The sequence below is a fragment of the Oncorhynchus kisutch genome, linkage group LG14, assembly GCF_002021735.2.
Source record: "Oncorhynchus kisutch isolate 150728-3 linkage group LG14, Okis_V2, whole genome shotgun sequence".
In the NCBI taxonomy this organism is placed as follows: Eukaryota; Metazoa; Chordata; class Actinopteri; order Salmoniformes; family Salmonidae; genus Oncorhynchus; species Oncorhynchus kisutch.
Window position 1 is genome coordinate 48,975,504 of NC_034187.2, and position 23,478 is coordinate 48,998,981.

General features: G+C 40.9%; 1 protein-coding gene across 3 annotated transcripts in view; it reads right to left on the reverse strand.

The window, feature by feature from the left end:
* Window positions 1-1,227: 1,227 nt before the first annotated feature.
* LOC109903782 (probable ATP-dependent RNA helicase ddx6) overlaps window positions 1,228-23,478 on the reverse strand; it is a 52,307-nt gene continuing 30,056 nt past the window's right edge. The window contains exons 9-14 of one of the 3 annotated variants that reach the window (XM_020500719.2): window positions 22,899-23,027; window positions 17,243-17,359; window positions 16,089-16,152; window positions 13,006-13,107; window positions 12,656-12,877; window positions 1,228-1,597 (exon numbers count right to left, since the gene is read on the reverse strand). In XM_020500719.2, coding sequence (XP_020356308.1) covers window positions 12,669-12,877; window positions 13,006-13,107; window positions 16,089-16,152; window positions 17,243-17,359; window positions 22,899-23,027 — 621 coding nt within the window. In that variant the 3' untranslated portion in view covers window positions 1,228-1,597; window positions 12,656-12,668. Of the gene's footprint in view, window positions 1,598-7,587; window positions 8,394-12,655; window positions 12,878-13,005; window positions 13,108-13,944; window positions 14,021-16,088; window positions 16,153-17,242; window positions 17,360-22,898; window positions 23,028-23,478 lie in introns of those variants that run through there. The other 2 variants (XM_020500718.2, XM_020500721.2) reach the window with 2 other exon arrangements.

Genomic DNA, 23,478 nt, shown 5'->3' on the forward strand with positions numbered 1-23,478 from the left:
ATGGCCACTCCAATACCTTGACTTTGTTCTCCTTAAGCCATTTTGACACCTTTGGAAGTACGCTTGGGGACATTGTCCATTTGGAAGACCCATTTGCGACCAAACTTCCTGACTGATGTCTTGAGATTTTGCTTCAATATATCCACATAATTTTCCCTAATCATGTTGCCATCTATTTTGTGAATTGCACCAGTCCCTCCTGCAGCAAAGCACCCCCACAACATGATGCTGCCACCCCTGTGCTGGATGGTTTTCTTTGGCTTGCAAGCCTTCCCTACAAACAGATCTATTTTTGTTTCATCAGACCAGAAAACATTTCTCCAAAAAGTATGATCTTTGTCCCCATGTGCAGTTGCAAACCATAGTCTGGCTTTTTTATGGCGGTTCTGGAGCAGTGGCTTCTTCCTTGCTTAGCGGCCTTTCAGGTTAGTTCGATATAGGACTTGTTTTACTGTGGATATAGATACTTTTGTACCCGTTTCCACCTGCATCTTCACAAGGTCCTTTGCTGCTGTTCTGGGATTGATTTGCACTTTTCGCACCAAAGTACATTCATCTCTAGGAGACAGAATGTGTCTCCTTCCTGAGCGGTATGATGGCTTTGTCCCATGGTCCCATGGTGTTTATACTTGCGTACTACTGTTTGTACAGATGAACGTGGTACCTTCAAGCGTTTGGAAATTGCTGCCAAGGATGAACCACACTTGTGGAGGTCCACACATTTTTTCTGAGGTCTTGGCTGATTTCTTTTGATTTTCCCATGATGTCAAAAAAAAAGAGGCACTGAGTTTTAAGATAGGCGTTGAAATACATCCACAGGTACACCTCCAATTGACTCAAATGGCGTCAATTAGCCTATCAGAAGCTTCTAAAGCCATGCCATAATTTTCTGGAATTTTCCAAGCTGTCTAAAGGCACTGTGAACTTAATGTATGTAAACTTCTGACCCACTGGAATTGTGAGACAGTGAATTCTAAGTGAAATAATCTGTCTGTAAACAGTTGTTGGAAAATTGTGTCATGCACAAATTAGATGTCCTAACCGACTTGCCAAAACTATAGTTTGTTAACAAGAAATGTGTGGAGTGGTTGAAAAACTAGTTTTAATGACTCCAACCTAAGTGTATGTAAACTTCCGACTTCAACTGTACACACACACACACACACACACACACACACACACACACACACACACACACCACCCGTAAAAACGACAAAACAAAACAGGTTGACATTTTTGCAAATGTATTAAAAATAAACTGAAAGATCACATTAAAATAAGTATTCAGAGCATTTACACAGTACTTTGTTGAACACCTTTGGCAGCAATTACAGCCGATTCTTATTGGGTATGACGCTACAAGCTTGGCACACCTGTATTTGGGGAGTTTCTCCCATTCTTCTCTGCAGATCCTCTCAAGCACGGTCAGGTTGGATGGGGAGCGTCACTGCACAGCTACTTTCAGGTCTCTCCAGAGATCTTCGATCGGGTTCAAGTCCGGGCTCTGGCTGGGCCACTCAAGTACATTGAGACTTGTTCCGAAGCCACTCCTGCGTGGTCTTTCCCTCGATCCTGACTAGTCCCCCAGTTCCTGCCTCTGAAAAACATCCACACAGCACAATGCTGGCACCACCACCATGCTTTACCCTGGGGATGGTGCCAATGTTTCCTCCAGACGAAACACTTGGCATTTCAGGCCAAAGAGTTCAATCTTGGTTTCATCAAACCAGAGAATCTTGTTTCTCATTGTCAAGAGTCCTTTAGGTGCCTTTTGACAAACTCCAAGTGTGCAGTCATGTGCATTTTACTGATGAGTGGCTTCTGTCTGGCTACTCTACCATAAAGACCTGATTGGTGGAGTGTGGCAAAGATGGGAGAACCTTCCAGAAGGGCAACCATCTCCACAGAGGAACTCTGGAGCTCTGTCAGGTTCTTGGTCACGTCCCTGACCAAGGCCCTTCTCCCCCGATTGCTTAGTTTGGCCGGGCAGCCAGCTCTAGGAAGAGTCTTGGTGGTTGCACACATTTTTCATTTAAGAATGATGGAGGCTACAGGGGACAGACCATACTGCAGAATTCTTTGACAATCCTGTCTCGGAGCCCTACGGACAATTCCTTCGACCTCATGGCTTGGTTTTTGCCCTGAAGCACTGTCAACTGTGGGACCTTATATAGACAGGTGTGTGCCTTTCCAAATCATGTCCAATCAATTGAATTACCACAGGTGGACTCCAATCAAGTTGTAGAAACATCTCAAGGATGCTCAATGGAAACAGGAAGCACCTGAGCTCAATTTCAAATATACTTCTGTATGTGCAAACATTATGGAATACTGTGTGGATTCAGGAAAAAAATGTATTTAATCCATTTCAGAATGAGGCTTTAACATAACAATGTGGAAAAAGTCAAGGGGTCTGAATACTTTCCGAAGGCACCGTATCTTGGGAGAAAGACAAGTTTAAATGTTTGAATGGGGCCATGTGTCCCTGCCAACTACTTCAGTCCAGCGCACAAAGGGGGAAAGAAAAAGGAATCTCATCGAAAAGGCATTTATTTAACCTCTCTAGGGTAGGGGGCAGCATTCGGAATTTTGGATGAAAAGCATGACGAAATTAAAACGGCCTGCTACTCGGGCCCAGAAGATATGATATGCATATAACTGGTAGATTTGGATAGAAAACACTAAAGTTTGCAAAATTGTTCAAATGGCGTCTGTGAGTAGAACAGAACTGATTTAGCAGGTGAAAACCTGAGAAAAATAGTCGTTTTTTGTTTTGTTTTGTAGTTTTCTATTCAATTCCATTACAGTATCCATTGACTTAGGACTCCATTTTCAGTTCCTATGCCTTCCACTAGATGTCAACTGTAGAAATCGTTTCAGGCTTGTATTCTTATAAATGAGGGAGTAAGACCAGTCTGAACTGGAAATGTGATGCAGAGTTTTTTCAGGCGCATGTGCATTTCTTGTTTACCTTTTATATTGGCGACATTATTGTCCGATGGAAATATTATAGATCATTTAGGCTAAAAAACAACCTGAGGATTGAATATAAACATCGTTTGACATGTTTCTATGAACTTTACAGATACAACTTGGATTTTTTGTCTGATTGTTTTGACTGAGTTTGAGCCTGTGGATTACTGAAGAAAACCTCAGTTTTTGGATATAAAGAGACTTCATTGAACAAAAGGAACATTTATTGAGTAAATGAATGTCTTCTGATTACCAACAAGATCATCGAAGGTAAGGGTTTAATTTTATCTCTATTTCTGAGTTTTGTAACACTTCTGCTTGGCTGGTTACTGTTTGTAATAATTTGTCAACTGGGCTATGTTCTGGGCTAGGTATGTTCTGGGCTAGGTATGCTTTTGCCGAAAAGCATTTTATAAATATGACTCTGGTTTGTTTAACAAGAAGTTAATCTTTAAACCTATGTAAAATATGTTTTGTTTTCTGAATTTTTATAATGAGCATTTCTGTAATTGAATTTGGCGCTCTGCAAGAAAAAGATTCACCACTTATTTCAAGCTACGAAGCAAAGGTGGTGAAATACCAGTAATTAAATGAACGAAAGATGTTGTGTGCCACTAAAAACATACGTTTGGTGGGTTTGTATCTAGTGAGAGTGGGAACATTACCACAAGCGTTTACGTCTGAGTAATTTATATAAGATAGACAACTAAAAAATAGGAGCTGTGTCTAGTGACATGCATGTCATGTAAACCTAGCTAGCTTGAGGCAAGGCAGAAGCAGTGTTACTTTTAAAAATCAGCAGAATTCAGAAATATTGCTGAGAAAACGACATCACTGTGTGTAATTCAAAGACCTGAGCCAGCTGGTTGTCATCGATAACAGATCAGGTTTGAATAACCTAAACATGTTTTACGGTTTGGACAGACTGGGCCGCTGAAAGTGTGAGTCAAGCTGCTGAACTAGCTAGCTGTTGATCATTTAGAAAATGACAACTTTCAAGCAACCCAAAGCCATCGGCTATGTAGCCATTTTCTAATACAGGCATTTGTGTGATTACCCAGCTAAGGAAACTAGCTAGCTATAAACGCTGCCTGCATAAAATGTTTTGGTTTTTTATTTATTTTTAATCTATAATGCTAGCAAGATGTCCAGTTTCCAATCTGCCTGCCTGTCCACTGCACGCAACCAGCTAGATATTTCTAGTACAGATGAGACATTATTTAAGTCGAAGTTGGATGTTAGTAGTGCTGTAGCAAAGGATCTATTATCCAACCGTTTGTGAATACATTTAATCTTAAAAATATATCATCTTAATATCAAACAAAAACACATGTAAATGAATGGGCTAGCCAACATTGATGCTTTCTTTACCCTTTGTGGTTGTTAAGGTTACCCCTTGGAATACAATTTCTGCATCCTTGTGGAAATCTAATTAACAATACAAAAATCCCCATCAAAAGTAGTCTGTTTAAGCATCCGCCGATATCACACTTCGGCATCTGCGGTGCAAGGTGGCAGAGTTAGAGCGGTGTTTGACAGACCATTACACATCCCGTAAAACCAGTCTTCTCACAAAAACATTGGTTTTGGATGCACACTAATATGTCTCCTCTGTGGAAAGCTGAGACTCACGATGGTGTTCAGTTTTAGGACGCCCACAAGCCTCACGACTCGTCTGAAGGTCTCCTTATTATTTTTTAAAGGAATGGAAGTATATGGAGATACTGTAGTTTAGTGCCTAAAATAAGAGAATAAGTACATGTAATAATAAAACTAAAACATTCCCTGATCTTTCTTACATCTCTCAGATAAAGGACTGAAACTTCTGAACAAACTTCCTTTACATTTTTGGGGGGACTATGTTATTCACTGCCTTTCTTTGACCATATTAAAACAATGAAATATGTAGCTTAGAATTTGCTATCCAGATTTTCATACCTTTTTTGTACCATACTGGGGTATACTGTATTACCGGAAGTGCACACAGGGGGCACTAATTGAAAAACACAATAGATTTTTTGAGACGCACAAAACAATTTAGGCAACAAGGATCTAAAATCAAAGCAATCAAGTTTTGGTTTACTTAGAACTATTTGACGTGAACTTGCAACTTCTGACAGACTGATTTCGTTTGGACAAAAATGTTTAAGTTGCTCAGCAACCAGATACAAAAAAAACTAGCAAAAAGAGAAACATCCCTTTTTCAGGACACTGTCTTCCAAAGATATTTAAGATTTTTTACGAATTAACTTCACAGATCTTCATTGTAAAGGGTTTGAACACTGTTTCCCATGCTTGGTCAATGAACCATAAACAATGAATGAACAGGCACCTGTGGAACGGTCGTTAAGACACGAACTGCTTACAGACGGTAGGCAATGAACCTGTTTTGGAGGCTGGTTATTGTTCGGAATTTCGGATGACTGACGTGCCCAAAGTAAACTGCCTGTTACTCAGGTCCAGAAGCTAGTATATGCATATACTTGGTAGCATTGGATAGAAAACACTGAAGTTTCTAAAACTGTTAATATAATGTCTGTGAGTGTAACAGAACTGATATCGCAGGCAAAAACCTGAGGAAAATCCATCCGAAATATATATATATTTTTGAGGTCACAGGTTATTTCATATGGTTGCCTATGGGATATACAAATAGATAGGACTCCGATTGCAGTTCCTATAGCTTCCACTAGATGTCAATCTTTAGAAAGGGTTTCAGGGTTGTTTTGTAAATAATTTGTAGTTTGAAGAACTCTAAGTACTCTCTCATTAGAAAAGTGGTCTTGTTGGCACGTGAATGAGGTGTGCGCACTTTGTTATTCATCATCCCTATTCAACATACTACACTCAGTCTTAAATATTAGAGTTTATTTAGATATTAGAGTACCTGAGGACTAATTAGAAACATCGTTTGACTTGTTTGGACAAACTTTACTGGTAACTTTTTGGATTTGTTTGTATGCATGTTGAAAGAGTGGATTACTGAGATCATTGGCGCCAACTAAACTGACTTTTCTGGATATAAAGAAGGACTATCGAACAAAATGATCATTCATTGTGTAGATTGGGACCCTTGGGATTGCAAACAGAGGAAGATCTTCAAAGGTAAGTGATTAATTTAATCGCTATTTGTGATTTTGTGATGCATGTGCTGGTTGAAAAAGTATTTTGGTGTGGGGCGCTGTCCTCAGATAGATCGCATGGTATGCTTTTGCCATAAAGCCTTTGAAATCTGACAACGCGGTTGGATTAACAAGAAGTTAAGCTTTTAAATTATGTATTTTCATGAATGTTTAAAATTCGATTTTTGTATTTTGAACATCGCACTCTGCAATTTCACCGGCTGTTGTCGTAGGTAGCGGGTTTTAAGGTCACAGTTATGAAAACTTAACACTAAAGGACACTAAAGAGGCCTTTCTACTGACTCTGAAAAACACCAAAAGAAAGATGCCCAGGGTCCCTGCTCATCTGCGTGAACGTGCCTTAGGCATGCTGCAAGGAGGCATGAGGACTGCAAATGTGGGCAATAAAGGGCAATAAATTGCCATGTCTGTACAGTGAGACACCTAAGACAACGCTACAGGGAGACAGGACGGACAGCTGATCGTCCTCGCAGTGGCAGACCATGTGCAACACCTGCACAGGTTCGGTACATCCGAACATCACACCTGCGGGACAGGTACAGGATGGCAACAACTGCCCGAGTTACACCGAACGCACAATCCCTCCATCAGTGCTCAGACTGTGCACAATAGACTGAGAGAGGCTGGGATTGTAGGGCTGTTGTAAGGCAGGTCCTCACCAGACATCACTGGCAAAAACGTCACCTATAGGCACAAACCCAGTCGCTGAACCAGACAGGACTGGCAAAAAGTGCTCTTCACTGACGAGTCACAGTTTTGTCTCACCAGGGGTGATGGTCAGATTCGCATATATCGAAGGAATGAGCGTTACACCGAGGCCTGTACTCTGGAGTGGGATCGATTTGGAGGTGGAGGGTCCGTCATGGTCTGGGGCGAGTCACAGCATCATCGGACTGAGCTTGTTGTCATAGCAGGCAATCTCAATGCTCTGCGTTACAGGGAAGACATCCACCTCCCTCATTTGGTACCCTTCCTGCAGGCTCATCCTGACATGACCCTCCAGCATGACAATGCCACCAGCCATACTGCTTGTTCTGTGTGTGATTTCCTGCAAGGAAGGAATGTCAGTGTTCTGCTATGGCCAGCGAAGAGCCCGGATCTCAACTCCATCGAGCACGTCTGGGACCTGTGGATCGAGGGCTAGGGCCATTCCCCCCAGAAATGTCCGGGACCTCGCAGGTGCCTTGGTGGAAGAGTGGGGTAACATCTCACAGCAAGAACGGGCAAATCTGGTGCAGTCCATGAGGAGGAGATGCACTGTAGTACTTAATGCAGCTGGTGGCCACACCAGATAGTGACTGTTACTTTTGATTTTGACCTCCCTTTTGTTCAGGGACACATTATTCAATTTCTGTTAGTCACATGTCTGTGGAACTTGTTCAGTTTATGTCTCAGTTGTGTAAATATTTGTATGAACATAAGATTCAACAAGTTTACTGAAAATAAACGCATTTGATAGTGAGAGGATGGATTTTTTTTTGCTGAGTTTATGTTCTGTGGAGGAGGGAAAAAAAGTTGAGTTCCAATATTAGGATAACCGTTGTGATTGGAGGAGAGAGGTGGGGGTTATCGAATAGGAACAACTCCTTTGTTCTCCTCGAGCTCATTAATGAAAGAATGTTCATATTTGAAGATGGCAGAAAAGCCCGTCTTTGGCAATGACAAGGAGTGGCAAGGAGTGGAATGTCAGCTAAAAAGAGACTGGTACCCAGGTTAGAATGTCTGCTGTAACCAAGAAGTTTGATCTTGACATCTAGCCACTTAGGAAACATAGTTTAAAACAGTTTTGAAAATCAGTCAGTATTTCGAAATACCCCAGTGTACAGTATATCGCCCAAACCTACTAGCCATAAAAGTGGATGATGTATTCAGCAGGAAACAATACAACTTGGATCAATATTTTGCATGGTTCTTACTTTTCTTTTTAAGGTAATGTTCCTCAACTATCTCAAGTTTTTCAGCTGATTATTACCTTGCAATACCAGGATACAATCCAAAAAACATAAGCCTGTGTGTCTTAAGCCAAAATAGGACTGATAACTCAGTGTGCATTTGGCAAGTTACCTTTGGTGCAAAACAACATGGTAAAGACTATTTTTGCCAAAAAATGCAGGCATCTCTTAATTAAATAAAAGGGGAACGAGAACAGGACATACAAATCAGCAAAAACAAATACATCCATGTGCCAGGTTCTGAAGATTGAGAAAAGATAAGTTGAAGAGGTGCCTGAGCTGCAAGAGCTGAATGTTGTGCAAAAGCCGGGTACATCCTGTTGTCCTGGATGGAAGATAAGGCAAGGATTAAAAATATATGTCTCTCTCTCTCTCCCACACACACACGCCCAATTCAATATATCCCATATCCCTTTTATAGCCACAGTTATTTGATAGACAGAAGGAAGATGGTAATCGAGTCAGCTTGCCATCTGAGGAATTTAATATATTCCTTACACCCATCTGACCATTTCAGATCCAAGTTAGGGGTGACCTAAAATATTAGCCATTTTCACTGGCAATGTCAGACATACAGTGCATTCAGAAAGTATTCAGACTCCTTTACTTTTTCCAAATATTGTTACGTTATTCTTATTTTCAAAAAATGGATTAAATAAAAAATCCTCAATCTACACACACACACACACACAATACCTCATAATGACAAAGCAAAAACAGATTACATTTTTGCAAATGTATAAAAATAAAATCTTATTTACACAAGTATTCAGACAATTTCCTATGAGACACAAAATTGAGCTCAGATGATCAATGGAACAGGATGCATCTCATCCTTGAGATGATATGAAATAATCATCAAGGATAATATAATAATATAAGGATAATATGAAATAACACTTAACAAAAAAAAGTGTTAAATCAAAATACATTTTATTTGAGATTCAAAGTAGCCACCCTTTGTCTTGATGACAGCTTTGCATTCTCTCAACCAACTTCATGAGGTAGTCACCTGGAATGCATTTCAATTAACAGGTGTGCCTTATTAAGTTAAATAGTGGAATTTATTTCATACTTAATGTGTTTGAGCAAGTCAGTTGTGTTGTGACAAGGCAGGGTTGGTGTACAGAAGACAGCCCTATTTAGTAACACCAAAGTCCTTACTTTGGCAAGAACAGCTCAAATGAGCAAAGAGAAACGCCAGTCCAACATAACGTTAAGACATGAAGGTCAGTCAATACAGAACATGCAAAGAACTTTGAAAGTGCAGTCGCAAAAACCATCAAGCGCTATGATGGAACTGGCTCATGAGGGCCGCCACAGGAAAGGAAGAGCCAGAGTTACCTCCGAAAACAATAGTAGGCTTGATTTCCAACAATTACAAGACAGCCTACAGGAAGGAAGTGAGGGCCCTAGGAGTGTGGTGCCAGAAAAATAACCTCTCACTCAACATCAACAAAAGAAGCTGATCGTGGACTTCAGGAAACAGCAGAGGGAGCACCCCCCTATCCACATCGACAGGAGCGCAGTGGATAAGGTGGAAAGCTTCTAGTTTCCGGTGTATACATCACCGACAAACTGAAATGCTCCACCCACACAGACAGCGTGGTGAAGAAGGCGCAACAGCTCCTCTTCAACCTCAGGAGGCTGAAGAAATTTGGCTTGACACCTAAAACCCTCAAACTTTTACTGATGCACAATTGAGAGCATCCTGTCGGGCTGTATCACCAACGCTTCACTGGGGCAAACTACCTGCCCTCCAGGACACCTAAAGCCCCCGATGTCACAGGAAAGCCAAAAAGATTATCAAGGACAACAACCACCCGAGCCACTGCCTGTTCACCCCGCTATCATCCAGAAGGAAAAGTCAGTACAAGTGCATCAAATCTGGGTCATAGAGACTGAAAAACAGCGTTTATCTCAAGGCCATCAGACTTTTAAACAGCCATCATCAGTCCAGAGGGGCTGCTGCCCCATACACATATACTTGAAATCACTGGCCACTAATAGTAGAACACTAATAAGTTTGACATATTTTGTATTACTCATCTCATGTATATACTGTATTCTATTCTGCTCTGACACTGCTCATCTAAAGGTTTTTATATATTCTTAATTCCATTCCTTTAGATGTGTGTTTTGTTAGATATTACTGTACTGTTAGAGCTAGAAACACAAGCATTTCACTACAACCGCAGTAACATCTGCTATACACGTATGTTGCCAATAAAATTTGATTTGCAGAGGATAAGTTCATTAGAGTTAACAGCCTCAGAAAATGCGGCCCAAATAAACGTCAGAGTTCAAGTAACTAACAACAACATCAACTGTTCAGAGGAGACTGCCTGAATCAGGCCTTCATGGTTTAATTGCTGCAAAGAAACGACCGCTAAAAGACACCAATAAGGAGAAGAGATTTGCTTGGGCAAAGAAACAAGAGCAATGGACATTAGACCGGTGGAAATTTGTCTTTTGGTCTGGAGTTCAAATTTGAGATTTTTGGTTTGAACCGCCGTGTCTTTGAGAGAAGCAGAGTAGATGAACGGATGATCTTCGCATGTGTGGTTCCCACCGTGAAGCATGGAAGTGGTGGTGTGATGGTGCTTTGCTGGTGACACTGTCAGCAATTTTTTTTATTTTATTCAAAGCACACTGAACTAGCATGGCTGCCACAGGATTCTGCAGCGATACACCATCCCATCTGGTTTGCGCTAAGTGGGACTATCATTTGTTTTTGAAAAGGACAATGACAACACACCCCCAGGCTGTGTAAGGGCTATTTGACCAAGGAGAGTGATGGAGTGCTGCATCAGATGACCTGGCCTCCACAATCACCTGACCTCAACTAAATTGTGATGGTTTGGAATGAGTTGGACCACAGAGTGAAGGAAAAGCAGCCAACAAGTGCTCAGCATATGTGGGAACACCTTCAAGACTATTGGAAAAGCATTCCTCATGAAGCTGGTTGAGAATGCCAAGAGTGTGCAAAGTTGTCATGAAGGCAAAGGGTGGCTACTTTGAAGAAAATAAAATATATTTTGTTTTGTTTAACACATGATTCCATGTGTTATTTCATAGTTTGGATGTCTTCACTATTATTCTACAATGTAGAAAATAGTAAAAATAAAGAAAACCCTTGAATGAGAAGGTGTGTCCAAACTTTGGACTGGTACTATATATAAATACAAATACACTGCTCAAAAAAATAAAGGGAACACTAAAATAACACATCCTAGATCTGAATGAATGAAATATTCTTATTAAATACTTTTTTCTTTACATAGTTGAATGTGCTGACAACAAAATCACACAAAAATTATCAAATTTATCAACCCATGGAGGTCTGGTTTTGGAGTCACACTCAAAATTAAAGTGGAAAATCACACTACAGGCTGATCCAACTTTGATGTAATGTCCTTAAAACAAGTCAAAATGAGGCTCAGTAGTGTCCCTACAACGCCTGGGCATGCTCCTGATGAGGTGGCGGATGGTCTCCTGAGGGATCTCCTCCCAGACCTGGACTAAAGCATCCGCCAACTCCTGGACAGTCTGTGGTGGATGGAGCGAGACATGATGTCCCAGATGTGCTCAATTGGATTCAGGTCTGGGGAACGGGCGGGCCAGTCCATAGCATCAATGCCTTCCCCTTGCAGGAACTGCTGACACACTCCAGCCACATGAGGTCTAGCATTGTCTTGCATTAGGAGGAACCCAGGGCCAACCGCACCAGCATATGGTCTCACAACGGGTCTGAGGATCTCATCTCAGTACCTAATCAGTCAGGCTACCTCTGGCGAGCACATGGAGGGCTGTGCGGCCCCCCAAAGAAATGCCACTCCACACCATGACTGACCCACCGCCAAACCGGTCATGCTGGAGGATGTTGCAGGCAGCAGAACGTTCTTCACGGCGTCTCCAGACTCTGTCACATATGTCACGTGCTCAGTGTGAACCTGCTTTCATCTGTGAAGTGCACAGGGCGCCAGTGGCGAATTTGCCAATCTTGGTGTTCCCTGGCAAATGCCAAACGTCCTGCACGGTGTTGGGCTGTAAGCACAACCCCCCCCCCTGTGGACGTCGGGCCCTCATGCCACCCTCATGGAGTCTGTTTCTGACCGTTTGAGCAGACACATGCACATTTGTGGGCTGCTGGAGGTCATTTTGCAGGGCTCTGGCAGTGCTCCTCCTGCTCCTCCTTGCACAAAGGCGGAGGTAGCGGTCCTGCTGCTGGGTTGTTGCCCTCCTACGTCCTCCTCCACGTCTCCTGATGTACTGGCCTGTCTCCTGGTAGTGCCTCCATGCTCTGGACACTACGCTGACAGACACAGCAAACCTTCTTGCCACAGCTCGCATTCATGTCCGATCCTGGATGAGCTGCACTACCTGAGCCACTTGTGTGGGTTGTAGACTCCGTCTCATGCTACCACTAGAGTGAAAGCACCGCCAGCATTGTTGTTAAAGTGTTCCCTTTATTTTTTTTGAGCAGTGTATATACAAATAAAATACTGCTTTTTAAACAATTAAGTCCTGGATCCAACTAGTCTTCTGAGGAATTTGCCATATTGCATGTCAGAGGGAATGACTCACCAGTTGAGGAGTTCTAGGGCTCCACCTGTTGGCGGCCAGTCTCCTTCAGCCCCTCCTCGCAATTGGGGTTGGTGGCGTGGAATTCTGCCACGTACAGGCTCTTGTCGATGCTGCCAGGGATAGGCTTGATGTCGGTGACCAACTGGTCCTCGATGGACTTCAGATTGAAGCGGTCTTCAGAGGTGATCAGGTTGATGGCCAGGCCCAGGTGGCCAAACCTCCCTAAGAGACAATATCACAGAGGGATAGAATGAGCATGTTGCCATGTTCTCAAAACAAAGCATTCAGAAATTACAAGAAGATAGAAGGCATTGACATAATACCAGAAGCACATAAAAAGGTTTCCATACCTGATCGTCCGATGCGATGCAGGTATGTCTCAGCATTCTTGGGGAAGTCGAAGTTGATGACGACATTGACGGCCTGGATGTCAATACCTCTGGTGAAGAGATCTGTTTCAAACAGAAAACCATAAAACAGTTTAATCAACTGTACTACATACCCATGTAAAATCTGATATAACCAAACAAAATATTCAGTCAAATTCATATGGACGTGCAATATGCAGAATTTGCTCAGCCATTTCCTGGTTGCAAAAAGTATAAAATAGTTTGCCCAGGGCTGGTGAGACATATATATATACAGTGATATATTTTGGCTATATATATATATATATATATATAAAACAAGTGATGGCATTATGTTTTTGAATGACAAAAGTTCTAAATTTGTTTGATGAGTAGCCCGTGACCCTACCTCGCTTTGGATTAGAATTAAGAGCTTCTGCTAAATGACTCAAATGTAAAATAATTAGAATATAGTGGGAACTTCGAACACTATTGTTTGACATGACAACAAATTAAAATATCAGGTGGAATTATTGTGACAGGGTAGGAACCGAAGTGTTAAGTGTTTCCTAGGGGACCCTATAATCTTTAGCTACATTAAATGTTCTCTTAACTACTTCATGTAGCTAACATATTCACGCTTTGCATATTCCTCTGATTTAGCAAGCACTGTTGCACAAACATACTGATTTAGATCTACACCGTCACTGGTATTATCAGGCTGTATAGCTAGTTACGTTTGCTTTGACTCAGTACAGCCAGCTAACTAGCGATTAGCGGCTCACACGATTAAGCACCAACTTGCTAAGAAAAGACAAACTAGCCATTTGCAGATGTAAGAAACAAACTAAGTGTAATTATAGAATACTAGTGGATTTATATTAAGAAGCAAAGTGAGAACAGCATCGTTGGGATCAACAATGTTGCATGTGCTGCACTGACCATGCAGACTGAACGTAAGTGTCTCGTGGTCAAGAAACAACAAATGCGCTCCATGAGTGACTGGGCGGGGATAGGTCTGTGTGGAAAGTGGCATAGATAGAGAGAGAGAGAGAGAGAGAGAGAGAGAGGACTCAAGTAGTGGAGAAAACAAAAAAGTGACACGGCGTATCACTTAACCAAACATTCAAATATCGTTACAGAATGTAAAAATCGAAACACAGTATACCGCCAAGTTCACCTAATTTTGTCACTGGCTGAGAATCATTGTACCATCTAAACCGCTGTGAAATATCTTTCCGATAACAAAATAAATATTGTATTTTCAGCTGGTGCACAAAAAAAACTTTTTAAAAAACTTTACGGGAAGCATAGAAATAGCACATGTAGACCAGATCTACCGCTTCAGACTCAATGAAAGTCACATTTCTGAGTTTGGTCGGGTCAGTGGTATAAAACCACTGTGCAACTTCACATGCATCCCAATCAATGACGACTAGCGTGGGCCAATTTCTATTGTAGATTCTCAATTTATTATAAAAAATGAAGTTAGTTCCGGAAGTATTCTAAAGGGTGATTATTAGGTTGCATAAACATGATTAGTGCTTCCCCTTCAAATCAGTTTTAGAAAATAAATAGAGGATAGGTTGCTGCTAGGGATGTGGCGGTCACCAAATTTTGTCAGCCAGTGATTGTCACACAAATAAAACTGTTGGTCTCACGGTAATTGACCGTGAATTAACACACACACATTTAGCATCTCCTGGCTTCCTAAATCCATGTTATATCGCCTACACTTTCACAATAAATACATTATTTTAGACAGGTCTAAAGAAGCATATGAAAAAAATGTAGTCTATTTCTGAAGAACAGAATAGCATACTTTGAGTTGTCCTTATGTTAGGTCCTGATGTGGCTATGGGCTACATTTAGCAGACAAGATTTGCTTAGAATTATTATTAAAATAAAAAGGATATTCTCTCCACAAACGATTTGAGGGAGTGTGCGTGCACATGCGGCTATTCTGTGTTGAGCGGTTAACAAAGAAATGGGCATTCCTATATGCTTAAATTTAGAGTTATTCATGTAACTTCAGTTCTACAAATGTTGGGTTTTTAATGATTTTTAATACATTGTAAGGCTGCATGATGCGACTAAAAAGTAGCTTGAAAGGCATGAGCGCTGCTTAGTTTTTTTTGCGCAAGCTGCACACACTACATCAGATCACTCATTCACAATTTGACAAGCACTTGACATTGCCTAGAATTTCACAGTGGCATCCCTTCGGTGGCCGTAACGCCCTAAAAAAAATGATATGCCTTTTGCGGCCAGTGGCCGTTGTGCACCTCCCCCTGAGTGCTGGCTCCACACCAACCCCGCTAGATGTGTGAAAGTGTATAAGCTAATGATCCATCATGTATGACATTCCTGGGAGTGTGTAAAATTATATTTTGTATTACCATATCATTTTTGTCTGTTCTCTATAGTTATGTACTTGAAAATGTATCAATTGACCAATTCAGCACATTTTGGCAGACTTGATACAAAATATTGTCCGGTATTGCAATGCTTCATTGGATCAATCTGAAACTTTGCACATACTGCTGCCATCTAGTGGCCAAAATCTAAATTTCACCTAAACTGCACTATATTATGGCCTCTCTTGCATTTCAAAGATGGAACAAAAAATAGAAAATGCATATTTTTTATTATCTTTTACCAGATCTAATGTGTTATATTCTCCTACATTACTTTCACATTTCCACAAACTTCCAAGCGTTTTGTATATATTTTATATATACATATATATATATATATATATATATTTTTTTTTTTATGAAAAAAAGGGTCAGATCCCTAAGATGTTTTTTGGCCACTTTAGTTAGGACACAAAATAATATACATGCCTAGGCTACTTGAGGTATGCGACTGATTATAAAAAGTCGCTAGAAACGGCACCATTTCTTATGCTGGGCAGCATTTGCAAGTGATGATATGATTCACTAGTGATAAGCTAATATTGTCACCCATCAGACTAGTTTTTCTGGACACAATGGTGCTCCCAAATTAATATTCCAGGTCGCACAGCTAAATATTTAGGAGCATATGCCAATATTTTCCCACTTTAGAGCCCCGTGGACACGTACCAGTGCAGACAAGATTTCTGCAGAGTCCATTTCTGAAGTCATGGAACACACGATTTCTGTACTCCTGTGAGGATTAAAAGAACACTGCATGAGAGCACTGAACACAACCTCAGAATTGCATATTTTCTCATGGCTCCCATACATTGACTAGCACAAACTCATATATTCCTCATATTCCTCGTTGGCCAGATTTTTCTCTTGTATGACAATAAAAACAAATCTGTTCATCATTAAATCTGGTATGGTGTGTAGACCATAATAATACAAATCAGGAGTTGGAACCGGTTCAGGGAACAGAATCACAAATGAAAGTGATCTATACAGTTTTATTTTAAAAGCATGGGAACCGGTTAATAACCTTTTACACATTCAGGGCAAGTCCCACAATAAAACAATGCCCACTCACTCTGTCACTCAAACGTATTCCAGTGTCTGCCTGCCAGAAAATCTTTGCCAGTGTGTGCAGGCAACCTGCCCCTCAGAAGCATAGTCTAGTAGCCTACTGGCGTTACAAGCGTGATTCAGAAGTTAGGAAGATATATTTTTAATTAAAGATTGAATGAACCTTTTCAATGCTAGTTAAGAATAATGCAGTGACCATGTTTCACATTGGATTTATTAACTACAGTAAGGTAAGACGTTTTTATTTTAATTCTGTTGCCGCTCTGCACACATAAGCTTGTTACTTCGATTAACATTCAAAGTTCCTTCATAGAAGCCACTCCTTCGTAGGTATAAATTCTATGGGCCTAATTCAGATGCATGTCATAAAATGCCCGGCGCTTCAAGCAAAGCCTCCTCCACCCTCGCTCGACCTGGCAAATTTAAGTCGCATCCTTCACTCGTCTGTCCAATTCATGTAAATAGCTTGCCTGCTCCATAGCAAGCTGATCTATCTACACTGATCAAATTACTTCAAATGTCGAGCAAAAAAATATATACAATTTCACGTTTAAAAAAGGAACAGAAAGGAAAGATAAGCCGTTACTCTTTTGGGGATTAAATGGGTTCAGAACCATATTTTGCTGGTCGGAACAGTGAAAAAAAGATTGGAAAATAATTTAGGTCCTAACCCCTGATAACGTTTCCCCTCCTTTAAAGTGGCTGCAGATTTTCCTCTTATAGGACAATAAACGTGAATCTAAATCGATGACCTGCATCATCTTGGCGTGGATGTAGAAGCAGGAGTAGCCCAGCTGGGTGATCTTCTTAGCCAGCAGCTCAACTCTCTGGGTGGAGTTACAGAAGATGATGGACTGATTGATCTGCAACTGAGAAAGGAAATGTTAAAACAAACAAACAAACAATCAAGAGATGTACTTCATATAGCACTTTTCATTATAATGAGAATCTCAAAGCCTTAAACAAAAACAAATACAGGGTTCTGGCAGGTCTTAGGCAATGGTTTAACATGAATGTAAACACATCTGAAGTAGGTTTAAAAGATCAGTGGCTGTGGTTCCAACTTTTCCCGGACATTGCAAAGAAATTGGCCTTTCGGCAATCTCAACGTTCATTTAAGGCAGAGTTGCTCATTGGAAATAAGATTAATATGTTCCATGACAACATTTGGCCCTCAAAAATTTAATGTAAAAAACCTCAAATGTAGCTTTTAGCTAGGCAAGTTTTTGTATTTAGTGTGAGAATTTAGACATGAGCTAGCAAACTTCGACAGACTTTCGTCTAGACAAACAAAAAAAGTTCCAATATTTACATAATCAAATCCTCTGTTCTCCTCAAACTCATTATAGAATATTCATATTTGAAGATGGCAGGAAGGCCAGCCTCTTTGGCTGGATTAGCTAGAGACTGGTTCCCAGGCTAGTAAAGAACAGGCTACTCAGGCAAATGGTGCGTGTTAATTAAAGTTAGATCAAATGTCTGCAAGATCACGATAGTATTCCTACATAGAAGCAACAAATATAAAAGCATAGAATAAGGTTACAGTAAGACAAACACCACTGCATCGCTCATGTAGCCAAAACTCAACAGTGCACGCCACTAAGCAAAATACATAGGTAGGCTATGCTAGTTTGTTAACACTATTTGCTGTAAAATTCACTCACTGTACACCATTCAAAACACTGTCGCCTACTTTGAAACACTGTATAACTCAAGGATATCTAAATCAGGAGTCTGCAACCTTTTCTAGCATGAGAGCTACTTTTAAAAAAATAAAAAAATACAAGAAATCTCCATCTACTCTTTTTTTCCTAGCCATTAAATAGGCACATTATTCTTCCCCAGGTCCTTAGTGTACAAGAGAAAGTAGTGCACTGTTCTGCCAATATACACGGTGAAATAATGGGAAATAAAACAAAGGGGGGCCCCAGAAAAAAATAAATCAGACATGTTTGATATTTACTCAAACTATACTGCTGTATTTTGTTTAAATTCATTTTTGTTTTTCACTCTCAATATCAATTGTTGATAGAGAAACATTGGATGTTTTGAGTCCATGTCAATGGTGAACTTACATCAGAGGACAATTTATTCATTAGGCTGGAAGAGAAATAACACATTTTGATTGAAGTGTAAATCCCCTTTAATTGCGCATCTAGCAAGTGAGGAATGTGCCATCTAATGTGCCGGTCCGGCGATGGTTCTGTACTGCTGCTGCTCATTTCATGGCAAAGTGTAAAAATAACAAATAGATACAAATGCTAAACTTACTCATGGTATACTTCTGCCAGGTAAGCTTACTTTGCAATTAACATTTAATTGAGAAGGTTTGGGGGAAAGTATTTCTGTCAACCCAAAAGACAGTTATCACATCAACTGGCTACAAACAGAGTGATAGACAAACGATTGGCCTAGCGTTGTCCGGGTTAGGGAGGATTTGGCCGGTAGGGATATCCTTGTCTCATCGCGCACTAGCGACTCCTGTGGCGAGCCGGGCGCAGTGCGCGCTAACCAGGTCGCCAGGTGCACGGTGTTTCCTCCGACACATTTGTGCGGCTGGCTTCCGGGTTGGATGCGAACTGTGTTAAGAAGCAGTGCGGCTTGGTTGGGTTGTGTTTCGGAGGACACATGGCTTTTGACCTTCGTCTCTCCCGAGCCCGTACGGGAGTTGTAGCGATGAGACAAGATAGTAACTACTAACAATTGGATACCACGAAATTGGGGAGAAAACGGGGTATAAAAAATATTTTTGTTAAATGATGTGTTGGTATCTGTACTGAAGATGCAAAAGCCATAACGGAGACATCGTGGAGTGGTAACATGCGTGCAAGCAGTTGCTCCCGACTTCACTTGGGTACACTGTAGCATCCACTGAGAGGCTCTTGCTGCCTTGACAGCTTGAAAGACATTTTGGACACTACAGTAAAAATGGTTAACTTTGTTAAAGCAAGGTCCCCGAACTCTCGTGTATTTTCTGCACTATGCAATGATATGGGCAGCGACCATGTAACGCTTTTACAACATACAGAAGTGTGCTGGTTATCAAGGGGCAACGTGTTGACATGTTTTTTTTTTTTTTGATTGAGAGATAAGCTTAAAGTACTTTACTGACTATAATTTTCACTTGTCTGACAGCTTGACTGATGACGAGTTTCTCACACGACCGGCCTATCTGGGTGATTTTTTTTCCCTCACCTGAATGATCTGAATCTAGGATTACAGGGACTCTCCGCAACTATATTCAATGTGCGGGACCAAACTGTGGCGATGATTAAGAAGTTGGAGCTCTGTCTGCATTAACAAGGACAACACGCATGTCTTCCCATCACTGTATGATATTTTGTGTGAAAATGAACTCAAGCTTACGGACTATGTCAAATGTGATATAGCGAAGCACCTGAGTGAGCTGGGTGTGCAGTTACCTTCCAGAAACGGACGACACAATCAACTGGATTTGTTGTCCCTTTAATGCCCTGCCTCCAGTCCACTTGCCGATATCTGAACAAGAGAGCCTCATCGAAATTGCAACAAGCGGTTCTGTGAAAATGTAATTTAATCAGAAGCCACTGCCAAGATTTCTGGATAGGGCGCTCAGAGTATTCTGCCTTGGCAAATCGTGCTGTTAAGACATTTATGCCATTTGCAACCACGTACCTTATGTGAGAGTGGATTCTTGGCCCTCACTAGCATGAAAACTAAATACAGGTGCAGACTGTGTGGAAAATGATTCAAGACAGACTCTCTACCCAATACAACATTGCATAATTATGTGCATCCTTTCAAGCACACCCTTCATTGCCCTGTGGTGAGTTATTCACAATTTTGTATAAACAAATAAGATTTTATATGTAAGATGGATAAATAAAGAGCAAAATGATTGATTATTAGGGGCAGTGGGCGGTGCCACCAGAGACTCTGGGTTCAAGCCCAGGCTCTTTCGCAGCCGGCCGCGACCGGAAGGCCCATGGGGCAGTGCACAATTGGCCTAGCATCGTCCGAGTTAGGGAGGGTTTGGCCGGCAGGGATATCCTTGTCTCTTCGCTCACTCCTGTGGCGGGCCGGGCGCAGTGCACGCTGACCAGGTCACTAGGTGTACAGTGTTTCCTCCGACACATTGGTGCGGCTGGCTTCCGGGTTGGATGCGCGCTATGTTAAGAAGCAGTGCGGCTTGGTTGGGTTGTGTTTCGGGGGACGCATGGCTCTCGACCTTCGCCTCTCCCGAGTCTGTGTGGGAGTTGAAGCGATGAGACAAGACAGTAACTACTAACTGGATATCATGAAATTGGGGAGAAAAAGGGGGGTAATTTTAATTTTTTATTTTAATTGTTGATTATTATTATTTGTGTCCTGGTCCTATAAGAGCTCTTTGTCACTTCCCACAAGCAGGGTTGGGACAAAAACCTCACACTCACTCTTATGTTTAACTTTTTATGGCTGGGGGGCAGTATTGAGTAGCTTGGATGAATAAGGTGCCTAAATTAAACGGCCTGCTCCTCAGTCTCAGTTTCTAATATATGCATTTTATTATTAGTATTGGATAGAAAACACAAAAGTTTCTAAAACTGTTTGAATGATGTCTGTGAGTATAACAGAACTCATATGGCAGGCAAAATCCTGAGTTGAAATCAAAACAGGAAGTCAGAAATCTGAGCTTTGTATGTATTCACCAGAGTCCCCAATGAAATCCCCTTGAGATATGAATGATGTTGCATTGCCTAGGGGTTCCACTAGATGTCAACCATCAATAGAAATTATAATGAGACTTCTTTGATGTTGTGGGAGTGAATGATAGCAGAATCAGTCAGGTGTCTGGCAGTCAGCCATTTTCTGATCATGTTTATTCCTCATGGTAGTCACTTGCGTTCCATTGCTCACGAAGACAAGAAGGAGTACTCCGGTTGGAACTTTATTGAAGCTATATGTTAAAAACATCCTAATGATTGATTCTGTACTTAGTTTGAAATGTTTCTTCGACCGGTAATATTACTTTTTGAAGTTTTTGTCCGACATAACGCTGACCAGAATTAGCGTTTGGATATGTATACCAAACGCGCTAACAAAATAAGGTATTTGGACATAAATAACTGTTGGAGGAAATTATAGTTGAAATGATTAATTATGTATACATTTAAATTAGAACCATTTATTTTAATACTATTATGTTATGGTATGAAATGTATGGGTTCTTGGTTAAACTAGGACTGAAAATGTAAGTAAAACAAATTAATTGTCTGTACTCGGAGAGAGTGTGTGAAACTGATGACGTCATTTTATGTTCTCTCTTTAAAATGTAATGTTCTTTGTATTTTGGGTCAGTACTCATCAAGAATAAATGCTGAACTCGTTTAAGACTGGTCCCTTTCTATTTCATGCAAAATGATAAATTTACAACTTATTATGAAATAGATAGAGTGTGAATTTGGTTTTGGCTACAAAACATATAGGAATTTAGAATTCCTCTAACAATAACGGACATTTTCGAACAAACCAAACATTTATTGTGGACCTGGGATTCCTGGAGTGCTTTCTGATGTAGATCATCAAAGGTAAGGGAATATTTATCATGTAATTTCTTGTTTATGTTGACGCCATCTTTGCGGCTGTGGTGTTTTTACTTCTGAGCGCCGTCTCAGATTATTGCATGGGTTTCTTTTTCTGTAAAGTTTTTTTAAATCTGACACAGCGGTTGCATTAAGGAGAGGTATATCTATAATTCCATGTGTATAACTTGTATTATCATCTACATTTATGATGAGTATTTCTGTTGAATGATGTGGCTATGCAAAATCACTGGATGTTTTTGGAACTAGTGAATGTAACACGCCAATGTAAACTCAGATTTTACATTTACATTTTTACATTTTACTTTATCAAACAAAACATGCATGTATTGTGTAACATAATCATTTGTGGTGCTTTCCCCGTAAATCCTATTTGAAATCGGACACGGTGGTGGGATTAACAACAAGACTACCTTGAAAACGATATAAAATACATGTATGTTTGAGGAATTTTAATTATGAGATTTGTTCTTTTGAATATGGCACCCTGTACTTTCACTGGATGTTGTTATATCGCTCCCGGTAACGGGATCTCAGCCATAAGAAGTTAAGAAATGTATTATTGTATAGCATGTGTGTGTGTGTGTGTGTGTGTGTGTGTGGCAAGCTTACAATGATGGCAAGAAAAAAAACATTTGAGTGCGCTGAACCTGGTGCTAGAGGGGGTACACAGCTGAAGGTTTAATGTTTGAAGGTGTACGGGACTATAAAAACTTTGGGAACCACAGAGTTAGACAAATGTTAATAAAGGTTGCCTGTAAAGGCTCTATGGTATACTAATCTGTGCCCACATTCCAGACTACATGTACATTCACATGCGTTTGTGGTGATTAGTGCCAAGGCTTACCCTGGAGAAGAGTGTGTTGAGACAGTGGACCTTTTGTCTCTCAGTGACGTAGGCGTAGTACTGGGTGATGCCCTTCAGAGTCAGTTCCTCCATCAGGTTGATCTCATAGGGCTTATGCAGGTGCTTGGCCTGGAGGAGAGAGGGAAGACAGGGAGTAGGGATAGGGAAATAAAAAAGGGAGAGTAGAGGGTTATGAAAGTGCCTGAGTAAATCAATGCTGGAATAACTACACACGTGTGCCTGCCTACACATGGCTAGACCCTTGTAGCTAGACGAAAAAGACAGCATTTTCTGCTGGCAACCAAGAACTGAAAACCCTGCAAAGGACAGAAAAAAAACATATAACCCAAGCTAAGGACAACTACAAAAAGCTAGTGGAACCATGTTCCACACAGTGAACCTCAAGCAGGCCTGGCAGGGCCTTGCAAACCCTACCGGGGCAAGCCAAGAAGAAAACCCAAAGGAAAAACAAAAAGGACAAGGACCAGTTTGTCAATAAACAACACTTTTATAATGATGACTTCTCCACTGTAACAGAAAGCCAGAGGCAGCAACTGAACCTCTACGCCTTTGATGGAGC